We start from the raw sequence: 21,970 nt of genomic DNA, 5'->3' as shown, positions 1-21,970 counted from the left end.
GGACGGCATTGGACTTGGCATAGGCTCCTTCTCCCTCGGATGCCTCTGATTCCGAGGAAAGCAGTCTCCCCACCTCTGAGCCACCAGGACCTGAGAGCCTGGAAATACAACGAAAGCTGCAGAGTGGACAGATCCTTCAGACAGGGCACACGTTAAAAGCTGTCTATTTGGAGAATGCTGGAAAAACCATGCTATTGTTCCCTAAGACTATTAGTGAGTGCAGCGAAGTCCCCAGCCCCCTCTCCTCCCAGCTTCTGCCTGTCCCACAGATAGAAATGGGGCAGGCCCTCTGATAAGGAAGCTTGTCCCTTGAATTGTTCTTTTCTCAGGAGATTCACCCTTTTCCTTTGTTTCTTGCTCTGTTCACAGAAGCAAAGCATCTGAAATGCAGGCCAGAGATAAAGTGCAGCCTGATGCAATTAGCAGAGCGCAGCCCACAGGTCCTAATGGGATACGGCTCCCGCTCCTCCAGCAGGCCCTTATGGAGGCGCTGTGTGTCGTCTGCACTATGCGTCAAAGCCCCAAGTGTTGCCCAGCCTCCCTATCCACACCCCCTCTCTGTGCCTGGCACAGAACCCAGGAGAGCCACTCTGGTCAGAGGGGCTCAGCAGCAGGCCCTGCCTCCCACCAGCTGGGTTCCTGGGTCAGGTTTCATCAGAAGTCACGGTAAGGACCATGGTCGTCACCTGAGAGGCCTGCAGATGCCCCTGGAGGCTCCTGTGTTCTTCTGTGGCTGTTCCCGGTGGGCTTCCGTGTCCACCCCTCATCCCACACCTGGTTGGGCTCTGGCTGTGCTCTGGGGAACTGTGCTCACTCTTCCCAGGGCCACCTGTCCTGACACCCACACCCCCGCATATCCCAGGTATCTTATCCCAACCTCTCCAGCATGTTTCCAGGAGTATTTTCATTTGTTTGTTTGTTTTTTGCCTATATATATAATGGCCATAGTAAAAAAAAAAAAAAAAAAAAAAGGAAAATACGGAAAAGTATAGATAATAAAATAAGTTACCCATAATCCCCTCACCCAAGAATAACATCCCTGTTAACATTTTGGTCATTTCCCTCCTACATATATTGTCTGACACAGGCGTGTTTGCATAGGGAGGCCATTTGTGTGTCATTCTGGGGCCTGTTTTTCTCATTAAACATTATAGTGTAAGCATTTTGTCATCAAGAATTCTTCACACATGATTTTTGATAGCTATATAATATTCCGTTATAAGGCTGTGGCTCAGGGAGACAAATGCTGTCCTGGTGGTTTTGGTTTTTGTTTTTGTTTTTTCACTCTGAGGTTTATTTTTTCATTCATCTGCAAATCTGAGCTAGAGAGTGGGCTCACAGAGCGGAAAGCCTGCCTCCTTCCTGCACAGAGGAGCTGAGGGTCCCACCGTCCACCTAGGAGCAGTATCTGAGCTGTCCCCGCCATGGGCCTCAGCTCCCACCTTCCCCACGCCTCCTCCATAGGACGACTGGGCCTCAGAGGCTGGAGTGGGGGCAGGATGGGAAAGGTATAAAGTCCCTCACCTGCTGCCTGCCGGTGGCCCCTTGGAAAGCTGTCCTCTCCCGTGTCCAAGAGCCAGCCAGTGGTGACACAGAGGCTGGGCTGGGCACACAGTGCTCAGCACATGCCCTGATAAGTTGGTAGCATCTGTGTGCCTGTGGTTTGTGGATGGTCCGAGGGCCGGAGATCCCATCTCATAGCTCAGAATGCTCTTCGCATTGTGATAGGGCTGGTAGAGTGAGTGGCCACGGAGGGTGTCCAGGGAGGCACTAGCCTGGGTGTTCTTAGAGGCAGGAGCTTAGCAGAGGTCCCAGCTGCTACTACTATGGCAGAACCATAGTAGGCTCTGTCTCTGACCCTGTGCTCAGTGGGCGAAGCTTAGGCAACGGGAGGCTTGTTTCGGAGGCTAGGTCCCTCCTAGGGAGTCTTGTTCTGGAGAATGGTCCCTGGCCAGGCCATGCTCACCTCCTCATCTGCTTCCCACAGGCTCCTGGCATCTCCAAGGCAGACAGTCAGTCCCAGGGACTGGCGACCAGCATCCGGTGGGGGCAGACGCCTATCAATCAGTCCACACCCTGGGACACTGATGAGCCACCCTCCAAACAGATGAGGGAGAGTGACAATCCAGGTACGTCCCTCGTCAGCAGATAGAAACGACTGAGCCCAGGGCTTGGTGGGAAGCTAGGGGCTTCCTGGGGACCCCAACTCCTGCACAGCAGGTCTTGACCCCAGGGCCTTCAGAAGCCCCCTCGTCAGGTTCGGGGGAAAGGCACTGTGTGTAATTCCCTGTGAAGGAGCTGTCTCTCTACTTCTTTCTCTGCTACTCAAGGACTCCAGAGAGCAAAGGGAGTGAGAATGACATTATCGGGGTGACTTTGAATTGGCTCCGGATTCTTTTGAATCATCGTTCCCAAACCTGGGTACTCTGATTCATAACAAATTTCTCGAGACATGCCTTCCAGTAAGGTTTTTCCTTGCTAATGGTTGTATGACAACTGGGGTGTTCTACCCTCGGGAACTGGGAATTAACTCACCAGCTCGTACAACATCCCAGCCCTTCTTTGGACAGCTCCAGCCATAATGAATGCCCTCTCTTTTATCTCCCGTTGGCCCCAGAGCCCCCCCTTAGGATCCACAGAACACCTCAGTTTGCCCCTCCACACAACAGCCCCACAGGTGCCAGGAGACCCCTTTCATGCCCCTCTCAAAGTCTTAGGATAAACACCCCAGGCCATTCAGCCATGCCCCACAGCCCATAGATTCCAGGCCCTTTGCCTTCCAGGGCTTTGCTCTGCCCCCTGCATCCCTCTTGAAGTGCAGCGTCCAGAACTCAATGCAAATAGCCCATGAGTGCTCTGCCCGGCACGTGCTTCCTTCAGCACCTCTGGTCTCATCACTGCTCAGCTAGTAGCCCCGTCACATGCTGCCTCAACAGTACCCCAAGATGCCCCAGCAGCTACAGTTACCCCTGTTCATATCCTCACAGTTGGGCTTAGGCAGCTGGGTTTGGGGACCCGATAGCAAGCCCTCATCAGTGTCCCCCTGTTTGCTGTTAGGATCTCTTAGACACCAGCCTCTGTTGCTGACCCCACCCCTCCCAAGTATGTTCCCTGCAGACGTGGTCCTGTCTTCCACGTCAGGACCAAGTCACGGATTAAAATGCTGGGAGCTTGCCACATATAACTAGAGGCTTCTCTTTAGGTCTCTTGTACCCTTGGACCATTCACCACATCATAAGTAAATCACCTCCATGGCACTGTGTCTCTGTGTCTCCGCCACAGAGTCCCCTGGGGCCCCGCCCATTGTGCTCTGAAGTTGTGACGCATTTTTCCAGGCTCCCTGGCTAATCCTGGAAAGAGCAGAGCTTGGGATGACATGCCTCGTGCCTAAGACACCCAGGCTGGCTCATAATGACACCACCTCCCCTCTTCAGGTTTGGGGACAGTTCTCATCAGCAGCCCGTTCTGGAATCTTGCCATGACTTCACTGAAGTTTCTTGGCTTCCAGTTCTCCCTGACCTCTCTCATTATCAAAATCATAAATATGTGTTGCACATGTATCGCGTGTCCTGTTCTGTGCATCATCGCAATGCTTACGGAACTGGCTCGGGAAAAGCTTGGGCCTACGGTCCCTCGGCTGGGAAGGGGCGACCCAGGCCTCGTACCGTGGTCTATGTGACTCTGAGCCTCGCTCCTCACCACCAGCCAGTGGCTCTCCCTTGGACAGTGGTCTGGTAGTGACCCGCCATCTTAGCTCCTGCCCCACGTTGGCGCCATTTTCTTTCTGAGAGGGAGCTCCCAGCTCCACATTCTATCCTGTGGGGCTTGTGGTGCTGAGTGGCCCTCTGCCCCCTACTCCCTCTCTCTCCCCATCCTCAGTCTACACTGCCACCCCAGAGCAGCTGTGAAAGCCAAGGTAGCATTTGGGCCATGGAGACCTGGACCCAGGCCCATTCAGTCAGAGGCAGCCCAGATTGGCCTCCCCTGTCATGGTATCTCCCAGTTTCCCTCACAAGCCCCCTTAGGTCACCCCGCCTGGCACAGCTGACCTCGCCTCTGTGTCGGCTCTCAAGAGGTGTATCTGGACCCCACCTTGTTCAGCCAAAGTTCTCTTAAGGACTAAAGTGGAGTTCTCTTGTTTCCCCCAGGGCTGGCCGTGCCTACATTGCCTAGCACAAGGCCCGCCCTCCCCAGCAAGGCCTGGCCAGCCTTTCCACACGTCCCCCACCCGGGCCCCTCCCTTCCTGCGAGGACCAGGCTCCAGTGCCCTCACCTGAGGGCCCAGCGAACACCCCCGTCTCCACCATCCCCTTCCCCTGCCTCCCTCAGAGGCGAGCTTGCAGAAAGGGAGGAGAAACCCCAGCATTTATGGAGAATTCACCACCTGCCAGACACTCTGCTAGTTTTGTTTTGTTTTGTTCTGAATACATCTTCCTCATTCAGTTCTTCCCAGTAGTCCCCCGAGGTAGGTATTGCTAATGGCATTTAATAGATGAGAAGAATGAGGCTCAGAGGAAATAAGAACTTGCTGAGGTCAGGCGCGGTGGCTCATACCTGTAGTCCCAGCACTTTGGGAAGCTGAGGTGGGCAGATCACCTGAGCTCAGGAGTTCGAGACTAGCCCGGCCAACATGGAAAAATCCCGTCTCTACTAAAAATACAAAAATTAAGCAGGCATGGTGGTGCACACCTGTAATCCCAGCTACTCAGGAGGCTGAGGCAGGAGAATCACTTGAACCTAGAAGGTGGAGGTTGCAGTGAGCTGAGATCACACCACTGTACTCCAGCCTGGGCAACAGAGTGAGACTCTGTCTCAAAAAATAAAATAAAAAAGAACTTGCTCCTGAGGCTCTTAACTACTAAATGGCAGAGCTGAGAGTGGAACCCAAGTCCCCAAGTCTCTCAAAGGGCTCTGCTTCCTTCTCTCTGCTCTGCTGCCTCGCACCTCTCCCAGGCATGCCTTGCTTCCTCCTCTGAGCCCCAATAGCTGTTTGTTCATAGACCCCCAGCACACTTATCCTGGGCTGCCACGATCACAGATTCCTAATCGGTCAGTTCCTGTTCGCAGGTGTCTCATTCACCTCTGTGACCCAGCACCCAGTGCAGGGCCTGGGGTGGTCAGTGTTTGTTGAGTGAATATGTAACCGGCAGATGACGTTTCTTCCATCTCCCTTGCAGGCACAGGGCCATGGGTGACCACGGTGGCCGCCGGGAACCAGCCCACCCTGATCGCACACTCCTATGGAGTGGCCCAGCCTCCCACCTTCAGCCCGGCTGTGAACGTCCAGGCCCCGGTCATTGGGGTGACCCCCTCACTGCCTCCCCACGTGGGGCCCCAACTCCCGCTGATGCCAGGCCACTACTCGCTCCCTCAGCCGCCCTCTCAGCCACTGAGCAGCGTGGTGGTGAACATGCCCGCCCAGGCCCTGTATGCCAGCCCTCAGCCCCTGGCCGTGTCCACACTGCCCGGTGTGGGGCAGGTGGCCCGCCCAGGACCCACCGCTGTGGGCAACGGCCACATGGCAGGGCCCCTGCTGCCTCCACCGCCGCCAGCCCAGCCGTCCGCCACTCTCCCCAGTGGTGCCCCTGCCACCAATGGGCCCCCCACAACTGACTCGGCCCACGGGCTGCAGATGCTGCGGACCATTGGCGTGGGGAAGTATGAGTTCACCGACCCAGGGCACCCCAGAGGTAAGTCCTGCTGCCACGTGCCTGCCCACAGGCCTGCGTCTGCACCTCCCTGCGCGGTCACTGCAACACCACCAGGACAGGAGTGTGCTTCATGCCAGCTCCTTCACTGGCCTCCCCAACCCAGAGGCTGCAGTGGAGCCTCTGCCTGCCCAAGACAACTGGCCTGAGATGGGGGAAGGAGGGGAAAAGTGTGGAGGGCGGGACAAGGAAGGTGGGGAAATGCGCCTGGGTAAGAAGAGGGAGCCTGGGAAGAGGAAGGAAGGGAGAGCCTGCAAAGCCCAGAGCCCGCCCCCTCCAGCCCAAGCCCTGGCCATTCTCACCTCCAACCCCCAAGGTCAGGCCAAGATGCAAAAGGGTGAGAGTCATCCACTCTTAGGGCACCACAGAACAGTCCCTTTTGGGGCCTTCTCCATGTTCCCACGAGGAAATTCAGAGCATGAACTGTGTCCTTCCCAGGGAAAGCACCCTCGGTCATGCCATCAGATGAGAGCAGTGCCCAAGGCAATTTAGTTAGGCCCAGGAGACGTTCCCAGACCATCTTGAGGCACTTGAATGTTTCGTTTCAAGGATCCAGGGGTGACTTTGTGAGACCTTGGGAAAGAGCACCTCCAGCCTCAGCCTTCAGTTAACCCTCTTCCCCCAGCCTCAGAGGAGTTTCACTCCAGGGAACTTGAAGGTAAAGCCTTCAGAACAGAGCCTCTGGAAGGATGCATGCTGGACTTGGTCCTAGCTGGAGTTCCCAGTCTCAGGATTACGGTTCTTGATGTCTGTATGAGGGATCAGTCCAGACTGGAAGGCAGAAGGGGACAGGAGGACCAGGGCACACATATGAGGCTTGCTGGGTTCCTCTGCTATATGTTTGCCTAGCCCTTAGCGCCCCAGACAAGCCAAGTCCCTGCTCCTGCTGGATGCGGTGGGGAAGGCTGCTGGGCCACTGCCAGGTACAGGCAGCTCCCTAGCGGGAGGGGGCAGGAGAGTCCGCGGCAAGCAGTCTGCCCCAGTGGGGTATCTACATCTCCTTTGAAAGAGGAGACTAGACGGTCCTAGAAAGTATGCATCTCTGGGCACAGCTTCCCAGCCTTCCCACATAAAACCCCTCGAGATAGCATTTTGGGGGGCTCTGCCTCTCAGCAGAGCAAGGAACCCCACTGGCCACTCTCCTGTGTTCTCTCCCAAGTCTCTTCCTTTGTCATTTTAAGCAATTTTCAGGCCTTGTCAAGCATCCCAACAATAAAGCTCGTGTCTGGTTGCGGTCGGGTTTAATTCCCAATCTGACTGAGCCCTGACTGCTTTTGTTTTGGAAATCAGCACTAGTTTTAAATGACGAAATTATAGAAAATTACCTCTAAATTCTGGTAAACTCTTGCTTTAAGATCTTTTTTAAAAAATGACTAAATTGATTTTTTGTTTGAATTGTTTTGGTTAAGCTCCGTCTCCCTTTAAAAAAAGAAAAAGAAAGAAAGAAAGAAACTTACTCCCAGCTCCAGTTCATGAGTCACCAACTCTGACAACTGGGCAGTGGGAATCCTGCTTCCAAGGCTATGCCAAAGCCCAAGGCACCAGGAGGCATATTCTCTCCCCACATCGCCCCTCTGGGGTCTTCTAGGGCTAATGCAAGATCTTGCTGGCTTGCCACGTTCCAGGCATGCATCTAGGAAAAGGAGCTGTTTTGTGCAAAAAGATAACTAGCTGAGATAGGACTGGAGTCCCTAGTTTGGGGCTCAGCACCAAGCTGGGATCCACCCCACTGAAGCTGCTGGGTGCAGGCAGCTAAACATTGTCAGCCCTGAGCCCATGAGATCAGAAAGACGCAGGTGGCAGGGACAGGACCTTGTAGGACTTCTGTGCCCACGGGGTCCATGACCATTGCAGAGCTGTTCCTGTAACCTCTGTGTGGGGGTCTGAGGGTGTGAACCATCCTCTGTGGTCCTGAGCCAATAGACAGGAGGGGACAAGAAATAGGGGCCCTGCTAATATTCCCTCTGCCAGGCCCCACTGGGCAGACTGAGGGCCAGGTGAGGGTCAGGGATGGGGTGGACCTAGAAAGTGTGGTGCAGCCCTGCCTTCTGGTGAGCCAGCGAGACCCACCAGTCAGTGACAACAACTGACCCGTCCATCACCCTGATTTCCAGAGGTTGCCAGCACACTGGCTCTTTCCTTGAAATTCCATGTGACTCGCTTCTCTATTTACGGCCTCATCAGTTGATTTATCCCCTTGTATTTGTGGGGAAGAAAGAGTGATGCATGCGCCTACAAATGCCTCCAAACTCAAGCCTGGGTGGGTTTTGTTTTGTTTTTTTTTTAAATGTATAAGTAAATCTCTTTTCATTTCTAATCTTAAAAGCCTTTATTGCTGAAGCTATAATTTGTCTGTCAGACCTAATGTCAAACAACTGCATATTTTTTAAAATAAGAAACCCGAATTTTGAAACTAAATCTTTGAAACTTGCCGTGTGAGAGTCATGCTCCTAACAGGACCACGTGGGCTTGGATTTGGGTCACTTTTAATTTTGCCCCTTAGGATTTTACATCTCTGAAGCCCAATTGATTTCACACTCCTAAATGACAGACAGCTGGCTCCAGGCGGGAACAGGAGGCTCTGCGTGATGGCGTCAACACAAGTCAGAACTCCACTTTGGAAAAGAAAAGAACTTTCCTTTTCTCCTGTTCTCTGTTTGAAACCTTGCCCAGCATTATAATAAGATCCACCATGCAACGCCTTGAGATCTAGCTCATTAAAGTCCCTGATTTTCCCGGCGATTGTTTGACGTGACAACCTGGCCTCTCCCAGGGTTGAGTAATTATGGGGAGATTCCCCTCCATGAAGAACAGGTCTTGCTAGCCAGAGGGATGGGCCACTGGTATTTTTAGACTTCATTAGTGCCCTGATTTAAAATTTCACATTTTGTTTCTTGTAATTATCTTCCGATCCACTGAGCTAAAATTTCAGTTGGGGTCCTACTAGTCTGCTTTTCCAAAAAGGGCATTGGGACTTTAATTTAAAACTTAACCAGTTGAAAAATAAAGGTGGCGTGGAAATGCTTTTTGATTTGCAATAGGTCAAGCGATTGTCTCTCATCTGTGACTAGAGAAGCCAGCTTGTGCGCCGTTCACTTTAATGAGTGTTATTTAAATGCATTGAGCACATATAGATTTTCTTAAGAAACGTACAAGACAAATCTTTCTCTAAGAACAATTTGGGGGTGGGAGCAAGCTGTAGGATTTTTTTTTAGATGATATATTGAAAGCTAATTAAAAATAGATTTCATGTGTGCAAAGTGATAAGGGAGGAAAAAAGAATTCGTTCCATTTGAATCCTGTTATGAAGTACCTAAGACATTTGTCTCGTCGTTGGATTGGAACCGCTGAGCTAACACGTGGGGAGAGGTGTGGCCAAGCTCAGGCCTGGGTGAGACCTGGAGTCAGTGTTACTACGCCTGGGACCCCGTGAACCCAGCTGTGCGTGCCTGATGCCATAGCACGGGCTATGAATGTAGCTATTTCTACCCCTGCCGCCTTTGGCAGACAGTTTTTGGTGGCTCAGAGGATGCATGGGGACCTTTTAAAGTACCAGGCTCCAGGCCTAGTGGAGCGTCGCAGAAAGGCTATTGTGTCTTCACCTGCCTGGCTTGGAGTGAAAGGCCAGGCTGCACCTGCTCCCACCTGCTTCTAGACCAGAAAGCAAAGCCCGTGTCAACCTGAGCAGGGAAAGGTATCTCTTCTTACTTTATATTTTGCAGGCCTAGGGTGAGGGGTCATGAGGATCCATCTACAGGCTTGGCCTCCCTTCTGGGAAGCCGTACTGGAAGAGAGGGATGGCTCAGCCCCTTCCTTTGGTTCTCCAGCTCCTCCCTTCCCATGTTGGCACTGGACCTCCACCCCATGGCACGGTGTTCATCCTCGCTGCCACATTCGCCCCTGTCTTCACAGGTAACAGTGATGAGATCTTGTGAAAATACTCTGAGGCACAGGGAATAGCCGTGTGACTGGGACAAGCCTCCTCACTTCTCTGATCCTTTCTTTCCTCGTCTTTAGAGTGGGGGTGACAGTACCACCCTCATAGGGCCTCGGGGAGGATTGAGTGAGATTGTGGACATGACCGTACGTAGCACTGTGCCTGCTTACCACCAAAAGCAGCTCTGACTGTTGCCTCTGGCCCAGGATCTAGAGAGTTCAGCAGAGAAGGAGGCTAGGGAAGGGGCAGAAGGCCAGGCCCTCCCCAGCGCAGAGGAGATGGAAGAAGCCCATGCTTGTTCACAGGGCTGGCAATCCCTGTCAAGCCATTTAACTTAGGGATGGGGACCCCTTCCCTAAAAGGGAGGTTGGATGCATCCCTTTTCTGGCAGGAGGACTCAGGATGGCTTTCCCCAGGCATGAGGCCTGGCACTGATCTCATCTCTCCTTGCCCCACACTCTGACATGTCCAGGGCACATTGTTCTTCCGCAGCCTCCATAAATATTCTGGAAGAAGCTGGGAATGCATGATAAAGCTGTTCGCCTACACTCAGGCCAGAGGCACAGAATGTTATCCAGACGGAAATTGTCTTCCCACAGACCTATTCTTCCTGTGTCTGTGCCTTAGAAGTGCCAACATGAATTCATCCAGGGTTCAAACTCAAGGCCTGCGTCGTCTGTGGCCAGCCCTGTGTCCACCTCTAGCACTAAGTCTGAAAACTCAATTAATTCAGGTTTCTACGTATCTCTCCTCTGCTCTTCTGTTCCCTCACCAGCCCACCATCAGGCCATCGTCACCTCTGGCCTGCACGCTGGCCTCCCAGCCCACAGTACATTCCTTCCAGTCCGGCTCTATGGTGCAGCCAGAGTGATTTTTCAAAATGCAGGTCTGGCCCTGCCACACGCTGTCCAACGACCCAGCTGCTCTGGGGATGATGACCAGTGCTGACTCGTCCTTTGCTGTTCTGCTCGCAGGCTGCCTACAGCACCCCAGGCCTTGGCTCTCCAGTCTAGCTGTGCGCTAGCTGTGCGCTTGGTCGAGTGCCTGTGAGACTGTTCGACTGTGAGCCCCTGAGGTCAGGGGCAGCAAGGACGCTATCTCATCCCCACTCCCCGCTCAGCATCCGAGCCAGTGCTCGCACTCAGAGATGCCCCAGAAGCATCTGATGAATGTGAGCACAAAGCACTGGGCTGAGAATTACCCACCAGGGTTCTGTGACTTCCCACTTCCCTTCACATGAAAGCAGGTCAGTGCTCAGGGCCCCAGGCATACGAGGATGGAAAGTGCCCTTAGGAGAGCTTGTTCTGCAACCCGTCACCCACCTACACCTGACCCACACCTCTAGGAACAGAAGTCCATCTGTTTCAGACTTCCTTCTGTACCCAAGCACCTCCACTACATCCTGCCCCAGACCGTACAGGCTCTGGAACTCTGCCTCAGTTTCCTCATCTGTAAAGGGGGGAGAAGAATAGAACCCACTTCTTACAGTTGTGAGGATTGAGTTATTTTACGTACTCCTAGGCTTAGTATATTGCCTAGCATGCAGGAATCACTATAAAACTGTTCACTGTGATTATTTTACTGGTACCAGGGCCATCTTTCAGTGTCCATGGCCTTTTAGCATCCCAGGTTGATGAGTCCCAGGAGATATCATGATATTTAAAGCATCTAGCTCCCAGGGCATCCACCGTGAACAGAAGAAAATCCCCTTCTCCCATTGTAATGTTTGACAATCCTCCACTGGCCATAACAACCAGCAGGAAGCAGCCTGTTGCTAGGAGCTTCTCCCTAATTCTGGGAGCTATCTGTCTTGAGAGAGCTCCTCCTACCTCCACCCAGGGGCTCTCAGTATCCCGTGGCATTCAGCTTGATAATCAGGGTTCCAGGGACCCCGCCGGGGCCAGGTCCTCCATGGCCACATCAATAGATGGGACCAAAAGAATTCTCTGGCTCCTCCAGACCAAACAGCCAAAGCTGCAGGCAGAGAGAGTTGAATAGGAGGGTGTGGCTGGCAGCATGGATGGTGGTTGAGAGCCCAGATTCTGCAGCAGACTGCTTGGGTAGAATTCAAACTCCACTTCCCACTAACCCCATGAACTTCTGCTAGAAAATGGGTGTTTCTAAGCCTCAGTTTCCACATCTATAACTTGGAGGTAATAGTGCCATCCTCATAGACATGCTTTGAGGATTTAATAATGTATGTAAAGTCTTAGCCCAGTGCCTGGCACACAGTAGGCTCAAATAATATTAGCCGTTGTTATGACCACTACTGTAAATCCTAAAGACTTCTGGAGAAGAAAGCAGGTCTGGAGCACCTTAACCTCAGGACCACCACTGCTTTTAAAGCAGGGTTGTCCAAAATAATCTCCAAGTCTGACTAAATGGCTCACAACATGGATCTGAAACCAAACTGCCATCCCACCCTTGCCCTGACTTTCCAGCCCCGACCCCTGACACACACACCCTCCTGCAGGCAGTGTGTGTCTCAGAGCCTGTGGAATTCAAAACTCCATCTGCACAAGGCTCTTCGTCCTCGCCTGAGCTGTACCTGCCCCAGCCCTGCTCAGGAAGCCTCCCCTCCTCGCGGGGCTCTGTCCTCACGGGGCTTGTTCATCAGTAATTGGAGAGTTGTCCAGGGCTTAACAGTTTTGTTAACAGATCATTTGACTATGAGTGAACCAGGCAAGCGGAAAGATGCCGCAAAGGCCGCTGGACCACCCAGGAACAGTGTCATCCTGGGAGCAGGAGGTGACCCCTGGCTGCCCCAGCCTGCTCAGCAGGGCACAGGCAGAGCGAGGCACCCAGGGCCCGCTCTCTATGGGGCTGCGGGAGCATATGGCCTTTCAGCCCCAAATCTCTACTGAGTATCTTCAAGGTCAGAAGCCCTGCTCTGGCCCCAGTTGTCTGACAGGGCCAGAGGTCACGCTGCCCATGGGGATGAGAGGGCTCTTCCGACGGGAGCCAAGGGCGGGGACATTTCCTTCCTGGGGGCTTCAGGTGATGGTGCTGACCCGCGGCAGGAAGCCAGCTGCCCTGATCCTAGACACTGTCTTCCCTCAGGAGCAGCAGGCCCCAGCAGACACCGGCAGGGTAACCCGTGAGGTTCCAGGTCAGTGACACGCAGAGGCCACTCAGGAGCTTGAGTCCTGTCCCCTCCCTCCCTGCTGCACCACCAAGTTTTTACTGAGCCATCACGTTGTGGTCTTAGGCACCTCCTGTGCACAGAGCCCACACGTGGCTTCTCTCCTGAGCCAGGCAAAAGAAACAGGCAGGGTGCCAGCTGCATGCCCCAGGCAGTCTGCGCTCCTGTGCACATGAGCCCTGTGGCCATGCCAGGCCCTGGGAGAGAGGTGCAAGTCTGCCCTGGGGGAGCTGGGGAGACCAGGGGGTGCCAGCAATAAGGGCTCAGGGGCTGGAGAAAAGAGGGGCCAGGTTAGACAGAGCCTGCAGGAAAGTTAAGGGGACAGTGAGTGGTTCTACAAATGCCCGATCTTAGGAAAGAATGCTTGAGGGAAGTGCCAGAGACACAGAATTATGATTTTCCAATAGATCCATCTATCATAGAGTCACACACACACGTGTGTGCACACAGTTTGCAGGGCCTGTCCTGATTTGAGACAGGGTCAGCTAGTGAGTTAAGCACAAAGGCCCAAGCCATCCCTTTCTCTGAATGCTTGGCACGCCAAGCCCAGGGAGCCTGCTCGGGCTACTTGGCTGACTTCTTAGCCTCATCAGTCAGTGTTTGCTGGGGTAACAACCCAAGATCTTGCACAAGAGTCCATCGTCTCCGAGGCCATCCTGGTCTTGCAAGGTGAAGACCTCCTTGATCCTCAGGGGCTTTGAGCTGGGTAGAAAACACTGGGGGCCATTAACCCCCGACAGGGAAATCAGGTGCATATCCATGGGCAGCAAGTTCTCTGTGCACCCCGCTCTCTCCTGTCATGACAGGGGTTTAATGGCGAGTTTCCCATTGCCTAACCACTATTTAAATATCTGGCATCTGCTGTCTGTGCCAGGAAAAGCATGCCATGCTGGACTGAGCCCTAGAGTTTTCTAGAGGTTGGGAGGAGTTTTGCGAGAAGGTGAGCTGGGCCACGGCGTGGGATGTGTGCTGCTTGTCCCCGTGTGATGGGGAGGGAAGGACATCATGGCACCCCAAATAGGAAACAAAACTGGAGAAAACATGGCACAAAACTGGTTCAATGAGAAACGATCTGGTTGAAATTACATTCCATTCAGGAGAACACTCACTATTCTAGAAATATAAGGGGTAAAAATAATACAAGCAGAGTATTTTAGGAGCACAAAACATTGTGTAAATTGCTTGAAGAAAAAATGGCTGAAAGGTCGCCATCCATTGAAATCGTTGTCATTGCCTGTTTTCTTCGTGTAACTCTCTTCTTTGAAAAAGAATATATGTTTATATTTTTAAACCATTTGTATTATGTCTGTGTTCAAGGGAAGCCCAAGTGTTTTCAGTACACCACAAGGCAAATGCTCCTTCCTTTTACAGTGTCCTGGCAGCCTCTTGGATGACTAAGCACAGCACTGTGAACAGTCTGGTTCTGCCCACAGGCCTCTCACTACCTTGCCCTCCCCTCCTCCAAATGACCTCTCAGTGTCATTGCTTAATGCCCTAGATCCAGGGCTACACACAATGCCAGTGTATATTCATTTTCACCAACATCAGCAAAGTCAACACCATGGCTACATCTTAGTCTGCTAAGGTGTGTCTTCCCTGGTCATGCTCCAGCCTGTCAAGTGCCTTTTAAAGGGACACGAGGAGACAGGCTAGGTGGCCTAGGGAGAGGGACTATCACCTCCTTGGTCTTGAGCATCACACTGCAGATATTCTAACTTTTCATTTTGTGCTGCCATCACAAAATACCACAAATTGGGTGGCTTAAACAACAGAAATGTATTTTCTCACAGTTCTGCAGGCTGGAAGTCCAACATGAAGGCGCGGGCAGGGTTGGCTTCTGGTGAGGCCTCGATTCTTGGCTTGCAAACAGCCGCCTTCTCGCTGTATCCTCACATGGCCTTTCCTCTGTGCATGAGCACTCCTGGTGTCTCTTCCTGGTCTTAGAAGGACACCAGTCCGACTGGGTAGGGACCCACCCTATGACCTCATTTAACCTTAATTTCCTCTTTAAAGGCTCTTTCTCCAGACACAGTCACACTGGGGATTAGGGCTTTGACATAGGAATTTGGGATGGGAGGGTACACGTTTCAGTCCATAACAGTCTACGAGTCTGTCTAGCTGGTGGATGGAAAGGGTAGCCCCTCACAAGGCACAGTTCCCATGTAGTTACAATGTCTGACTTCTACCTGTGGGTGTTTTCAGTGGTTAGCTTGAACCTTTTCATAAGTGCACTTTTGCCATTTTTATCCTGGTTTAGCTACAGGCTGCTCCCTCTGCTTTGTTAACTAAGCATTGAATATATTTCCCATGATTAGAATCATCCACACTTGGGGTTAATTGTTTTTCCATAGAACTTTCATGCTGGGAGGGAATCTACCGTCACCACTGGGAACTAAGCAGGAACCACCGATTGCTAGACAGTCTGTCCTGTTAAATGGTTAAGAGCTGTCTCTTCCTGTCACTCCATGGCCCTGCCCTCTGGAGCCATCCAGAGCAAAGCTGGTTCCTGTTCTACATGACAGCCCTTCAGCTTTGGGAGGATGGCAGAATTTCCTTCTCTCCAGACCAAAAATCTCCAGTGGCCTCAGCTGCCCATCCTGCGAAGGACCCATTTACCATGTGCATGTCCTCCCTGGTCATGCTCCAGCCTGTCAAGTGCCTCTTAAAGGGATACCAGGCGACAGTTGAGGTGGCCCAGGGAGAGGGACTGTCACTTCCTTGGTCTTGAGCATCACACTGCAGATATTCTAACTTTTCTCTAATAATTGTGGCTTATTTGGTTAAAACACACATTTATACACACAGAGATATACAAATACACACTTAAACTTCCAAATGAAATGAAAAGAGAAAAAATTCTCTCCAAAGTCCTGCTGTCCACTCTGCTGGTTTCTTCGGTGTCCCCACCTCCTCCTTTTTATCAGGATCGAGACACCCCCAACCCCACCTTCATTCCAGCAGCTTTTTGCCCCTAACTTGGGAGCAAGCGAACTTTCCCTCTGAATTTTTGAATTATTTCCTTTTGAAGTCTAGGAGGTAGGTGTGTCTCAGCCCACCTACCCTACTCCCATGCTCCAGCTGTGCACACTGAAGCAACTCACCACCTTCCTCTCTGCTGATGGGAGTTTACTCCTGAGCAGCAACACATCTGCTCCGTTCAAACCCTTCTACCTCCGTCCTTCACCACCATAGTGCGTGTCAGAGTAGGATGCTACCCACGGTCATCCAGGAAAACCTCACTTTACAGGTGAGGAAACTGAGGCTCAGAAGTATCACCTAGCTGTCACATTTCCCCCAGAATCTGTCACTGGAAAGCTCCCTGTGAAACCACCCCTATGCCATGGTGCCCTGTGGAATTGCTTCATTTGCTGCTAGGAGTTGTCCATCTGAGACCCCTTCTCTCCTCCCACAGACCGAGAACTCCACAGGGACAAGCCCCGCATCTGCATGGGCCGCACTGGGCCAGCTCTTGAGCCTCTCCAAGCTTGCCCATGTGGTGCACACTGCCAGCCGCTGGGATCAGAGCAGCGCATCCCACCGGGAGCCCTCTGTACTCACTGGCAGCTCCACAAGGAATGAATGGGAGGAAGAGCAGGGACAAGACACGCACGACTCACAGGGGCCAAGTCACACATGACGCCACATGGGCAAGGTCAGCCAGGGCCGCAGAGGATGATTTGATGAGGGAGGAGACATCGTCCCAAAAGGAGAGGAAAAGGTGACAAGGGCAAACTCTCACTCGAGAATACGGGAGCCCCCACCTCATCACTTCCCATGTCAGCGGCTTCTCTGGAATTCCTGCCTGGCGAACTCTCCTGGGCGGATTCCCACCCTCCAGGTCTCTACAAATATCAGATGAGTGTTTTTTGTGGCGACAGTGGTTTCCAAAAACGGCCCTTATATCCTGGTTAAATTGCCCAGCTTCGGCCGGGTGCGGTGGTTTGCAACCTGTAATCCCAGCACTTTGGGAGGCTGAGGCGGGTAGATTGCTTGAGGTCAGGAGTTCAAGACCAGCCTGGCCAACATGGCAAAACCCCATCTCTACTAAAAATACAAAAATTAGCCGGGTATGGTGACAGGTTCCTGTAATCCCAGCTACCTGGGAGGCTGAGACACGAGAATCGCTTGAACCCAGGAGGTAGAGGTTGCAGTGAGCCAAGATTGCACCACTGCACTCTGGCCTGAGTAACAGAGTGAGACTCTAACTCAAAATATAAATTTAAAAAAAACTAAATCACCCAGCTCCTTCCTGGGAGCCATGTTTCTCCAGTGGAGGCCAGAGCACCTTCAAGAGCCAGGCCCTGGCCCAGTTAGCATCCCCGGCTTGCCTTGCTTTCTTTTCAGACCCCAAATAGAACCTGTTGCTGCAGACCTCACACGCCCCTCAGTTTAGGAATTGCCATGGTGATTCTGAAGGCTCCTGATCCATCTGCTCATGTGAACAGGCAGGTTTCAGAAATTCTGATTGATCCAAAAATAATTTCTATGTTTTCAGTCTTTCTTTTGTATGGAGATATTCATTACCTTCAAGATTCCTAGTTGATGGCACTGATCCCAGAAAGCAGAGACGTGGACATGTGGCCTCCCCCTGGGTCTTTGTAGTAGTGATGCCGCCTGAGGATTTGAAGTGATGCCGCCTGAGGAACCCTGCTGTTGGTCTCAGGCTGGGGTCGGGAGTGCCGTTCCAGGGAAGCTGGTGGGCAGAGCTGGGAGATGCAGCCTTATCTTCCGGAAGGGAACAGAGGTGGGGGTGGATGTTTTGTAGGTGCCTACCACTTTATATTACTTGTATATTCACCCCGTATTTATGTATTCCTTGCTTCTGCCCTGTGAGGCAGAGTCATGGATGCAAAACCAAGGCCTGGCTTAAGACCCTGCCCAGGTATAGCTGGTAACGTGGGTCAGCCTCAAGGCTGCCTGCCTCCAGTGCCCATACCCTATCCACCTCACCACACCTTGAGGCTTACTGTTGTAGCCTGTGTGGTCACCAGGCATGTCTGGGCTAAGGACGGGCAAGTCCCACAAGTGGCTGTTTCACGTCTCCTACAGTCTCGTGGCTGATATTTCTCTGTATAAGCTGGCGATTCTCGGGCTCTTTCCTCATCTCCAAAACTGTTGTTGGAATGGTTGGGTGGATGGATGGGTGGGTAGGTAGATGGAATTCCCAAAGTAGCACAGGGGGCATTGGGCCATTTGAGGAAGCTGCAGACAGAGCACTGGCCACCGCCAAAGCCACTGGAGCTTGGGAGTCCGGCGGCCCTGGGGAGTCCTTGCTGTTGCTCCGTCTCCCACGCCTTAATCAGAGCGTCGCCAATGCAGTAAAGTTAATGGAGCCAGTCATCCTGTGAAGGAGCCAATTCCGTGCAAAGATGATACGTCTTTGAAGTTGATGAGGCCTATTAATTGAGCTTATGCCCTTTAAAATGAATTGAATTCTTGAAATCTACCAGACAGCAGTACATCCATTTAGTGTTCCTGTCACCGATGAATGAGGAGCCACCAGCACAGAGCTCTAGGAACTGGCTTCCCGCCGACATCTAGCACAGCCTACGGCTCCTTGGGAGCTCCACAGATGTCTTGCCTGGCCAGCCATTCTTGTTCTTAGCAAGGTCCCCAAATCGGCATAAATAGCTCCAGGAAGAAAGTGATACCAATGGTCCGTGGGCCTCTGGAAGAGCATCCACCCAGCCCTCAGCCTTTAGCCCCTACCTCAGGATCAGCTAGCAGAGCTGCACAAGAGTACAGCTAGACTGCCAGCACTTCAGAAATGGCCACTGCACAGGCGGAACTGGTGCGGGGCGGTCCCCGGGCTCTGGTAGGGTAAGCAGACATGGTTTCCAGGAAGTGTGTAGACCTGGAACTGCCTGAGCAGAGACGTGAGATCTGACTGCAGCCTGAACGGGAATCGTCATGCGACAGCCCCTAGACCCCCAAAGATGCACCAAAGCTCTGCCCAGTCTCAGACTCCTCCCGGTTACCACCACTCGCAGTTGCTTAAGAGCACAAAGTGGCACTTGTTGTGCCCACAGAACATCTGCTGAAGACAAAACTTGTGTTTATAGCTCTTCACTTCAAAAGACTGGCCGTGTTATAAAAAGAAAGGGACCATCTGTCCCTCTTCTGGACCCCAGCGCCTCTTGGAAGAGATTTCTGTGCAAGAAGGCAGTGAGAAGTCAGCGTCGACTTCAGGGAACTATTTTGGGGCCGGAAAAGAATAGTGCCTACCCGCCAAGGGGACCGTCACCGGCAGATGAAAGCCGGCTTTGAGGAGGCCACGCGATGGGAGATGCTGGCCCGGAGGAGGTGGGCTGTGCTCCAGTGATGCTGCCCAGATGTTGCAGCAGAGCAGAGGCCCTGGAGCAGAGGGCCAACTGGTAGGACCGAAGGATGTGAGGGAAGGTGAAGGGGAAGGGCTGTGAGGCACTGCAGCTCCCCGGAGCAGGAATGAGAAATGTCAGCAGCAGCTTGCTGCCACGCAGAGTCAGATATCATGTTCGCATCATCCATGTGCGTTCCTCCACCCAACTTCTGGGGCCATTCTTGTCTGCAGAGCCCCTTAGGACAGTTCTGCCTCTTTGGAACACCTTAGGCTGAGTGATCGCCTTCCCATGGCTGACAGCTGAGAAGTTCTTCCAGACTGCACAGGTGTCCAGTCTGTCTGCGATGCCCGCTTAAGACTCGTCTGCCTTAAGCTCCTGGGCACCAATATAGAAAAGTCATGTGAGTCCAGGAGAAGCTGGGCGGAGGTGAGGTGGAGCCAGGATTAGCACGGGGTGGGGCTTGCAGAGGGGAGGAATTTCCCAGGCTTTCTGGCTGGCATCTCCCAGGCTGAGCATCTTCCACACTGAAACTCCCTAAGAAGGGCTTGGCCCTCCCCACCTGCATGGTGTTTCATCAGTTTGGAGCAGTCCTGTTTCCTTCCCCTCCGCTCGTCCCCAACAGGAAAAAAAATTAAAAACTGGTTTCTACCATCCTCCGTGAACATTCCAGAAATCTTTGGTCTATGAACCTCTAGTCTTAGGGCTTACTTTGTTTCAGATCAAAACCTGCTTCTGTCCTAGGGTGGAAATGGGGGTTTGGGGAGTAGAGGCCAGAAGTGGGGTCCTCTGAGGACACCCCTTACTCCCTTTTCCTGCTTGTCTCTGACAAGGCACCCCTGCCAGCTCTTCCTGGGCTGAACAAATTTGAGGCTTCCTGAGGAAGGTTTACAAGTTTTCAGCATCATCCTTAAATGTACTGAATTCCCCCAACCCGGGCACATGCATTTAGATTCTCAGGACAAAGGCAGTTTGCGGTGTAGCATATTCAGGGCTCTCCGTATCCTAAAAGGGCACAGTCCTTTTATTCTTGCCTCTTTTCACTTCTTTACTGTTCTTATTGATTTCTCCTGGCACATAAGAAAACACAGTAGGCAAAGCCCACTACTTCTATTGAAATAAAGTATTCTGCAGTCAAACCACACACCATAAAGAAATAATTGCCGTCTGTATATATTGCTAATGGACATCTCTCAGCAATTCTCTGTCTCATAAGCTTTAAACACAGACATTAGTATAAATATGCAGAAATCCCCATTCGGGCAAATTACTCTGCATTTCTGAACGGAAGGAAGATTAACCATGTGCTGATAGCTTTGAAGGAGCCCAGTAGAGCAGGAAGAACTCACTGGCGCTCTCTGGGAGGGAGGTTGGGACTCCCTGAGAGAGTCCTGGCTGCCATCTCCTCACCCCCTGGGCCCGGTGCTCCCCCGGAGCACTGAGAGCTATGCCTCGGGAGTAGGGGACCAGTCTCGCCTGAGAAGGCTGGTTGGTCACCGGGGTGTCCTTGCTGAGCCTTCCAGGCTTCTGAGGCTCTGACAGCAGCAGGAGCAAGAAGGCTAAAGGTGGATGCTTTGGCCTGGTCTCTCAGCTGCCTAACAGAAGCCGTTAGGGTTGGTCCAGGCCTCTGAGACCAATGGGCCTTGAGGAGCCATGGGGCAGTGTAGCCAGCTGGCTGTGCATCTCGGCCCCTCAAGCTCCACGGCACCCAGAACAGCCTGTGAGCTCCCTTTCTGTGTGCCCTGTCCACACTTGGCCCTCCTCCCTCCTCCCCCTCCTGCCCACTCATCCGCCTCTTCCCATCCTTCCTCTACCCTCCTCCCCATCGTCCTCCCCAACCCTACTCACTCCCTTCAAGGGTTCCACCCTCCCCCACCAAGGCCAGCTCCAGGATGGGGGTCTGCATCTTCCAGAGCTCCCCGCCTGTGCCACCAGAGCCAAAGCCCTGCCTGAGCGTCAGAGGCTGGTGAGGAAAAGCCCCTGAGCCCTGGACACCAGGGTGGGGAAGATGCCCCCGTCAGCACAGGCTGCTGAGTCTGTGGGTGACAGAGTGACAAGGTCTGGCCTCGCCGATTGCTGGGGGGCAGCAGATTAGAGGGCAAGCAGCCTCACTCTGGCTCCCCACAAGGCTCACAGAAGCGCCTCCCAGGTGCTCAGCACAGGCCCCACGTCCCCTTGACACCGGCCGAGGCTCCTCTGCGCAGAGCCACGAGGTTCCGTTCTCCTGGGCTGAAGCAGCCTGGAGGGGCAGGGGAGGTGGCCGTCCATGAGGGGCCGTCCCGTTGTCCGTCATGGGAGGTGAATGATGAGCCATTCAGGGGCCGCCGCTGCTGAGAGGCCTTCCGGTTGTTGAGTTTGTGTCCGCCTGCCTCTCCCACGGCGGAACTGAGTGCAGAGGCGGAGGAACTGAGTGCAGAGGCGGAGGAACTGAGTGCAGAGGCGGAGGAACTGAGTGCAGAGGCGGAGGAACTGAGTGCAGAGGCGGAGGAACTCACACTGACACGCTGACACAGAGGAAAGGGGACTTCAGCCTCTGGGAACTGAAGCCACAGCCTCACGGCCTGGCCCCGCTCAAATTGCTGGGCCGGTCGGAGGGCCTGGGAACCAGGTCTCCTCAGGAGAGACCTGTGAGGCCCAGGGTGTCTGTGACATCCCGGTTTTCTGGTCAGAATTGAGAGGCCCCAGCCTCAGCGTGGAAGAGTAAGCCTCTCCTCAGCTCACCCCAGCGCAGCGCAGCCTTCACTCATCCTCCCCACCAGCCAGCATCTTGATGGTCTATTTTCATGTCTGTCTCCCCCACTCAACTGAGTGACTTTAGAACACCCCCGCCGCTGACCAATTTAGCAACTGTGTATGAAATGTAAAA

General features: G+C 53.0%; 1 protein-coding gene across 1 annotated transcript in view; it reads left to right on the top strand.

Annotated features, from left to right (window-relative positions):
- Window positions 1-1,987: 1,987 nt before the first annotated feature.
- Window positions 1,988-21,970, top strand: part of LOC126933656 (kelch-like protein 29) — a 58,668-nt gene continuing 38,685 nt past the window's right edge. The window contains exons 1-2 of the mRNA XM_050753658.1: window positions 1,988-2,129; window positions 5,178-5,690. Of these exons, the coding sequence (XP_050609615.1) occupies window positions 2,108-2,129; window positions 5,178-5,690 (535 nt within the window). The 5' untranslated portion in view covers window positions 1,988-2,107. The remainder of the gene's footprint in view (window positions 2,130-5,177; window positions 5,691-21,970) is intronic.

This window comes from Macaca thibetana, chromosome 13 (assembly GCF_024542745.1).
Source record: "Macaca thibetana thibetana isolate TM-01 chromosome 13, ASM2454274v1, whole genome shotgun sequence".
NCBI lineage: Eukaryota > Metazoa > Chordata > Mammalia > Primates > Cercopithecidae > Macaca > Macaca thibetana.
Note: the sequence above shows the minus strand (reverse complement) of the source record. Positions and strands in the feature narration are given on the sequence as shown.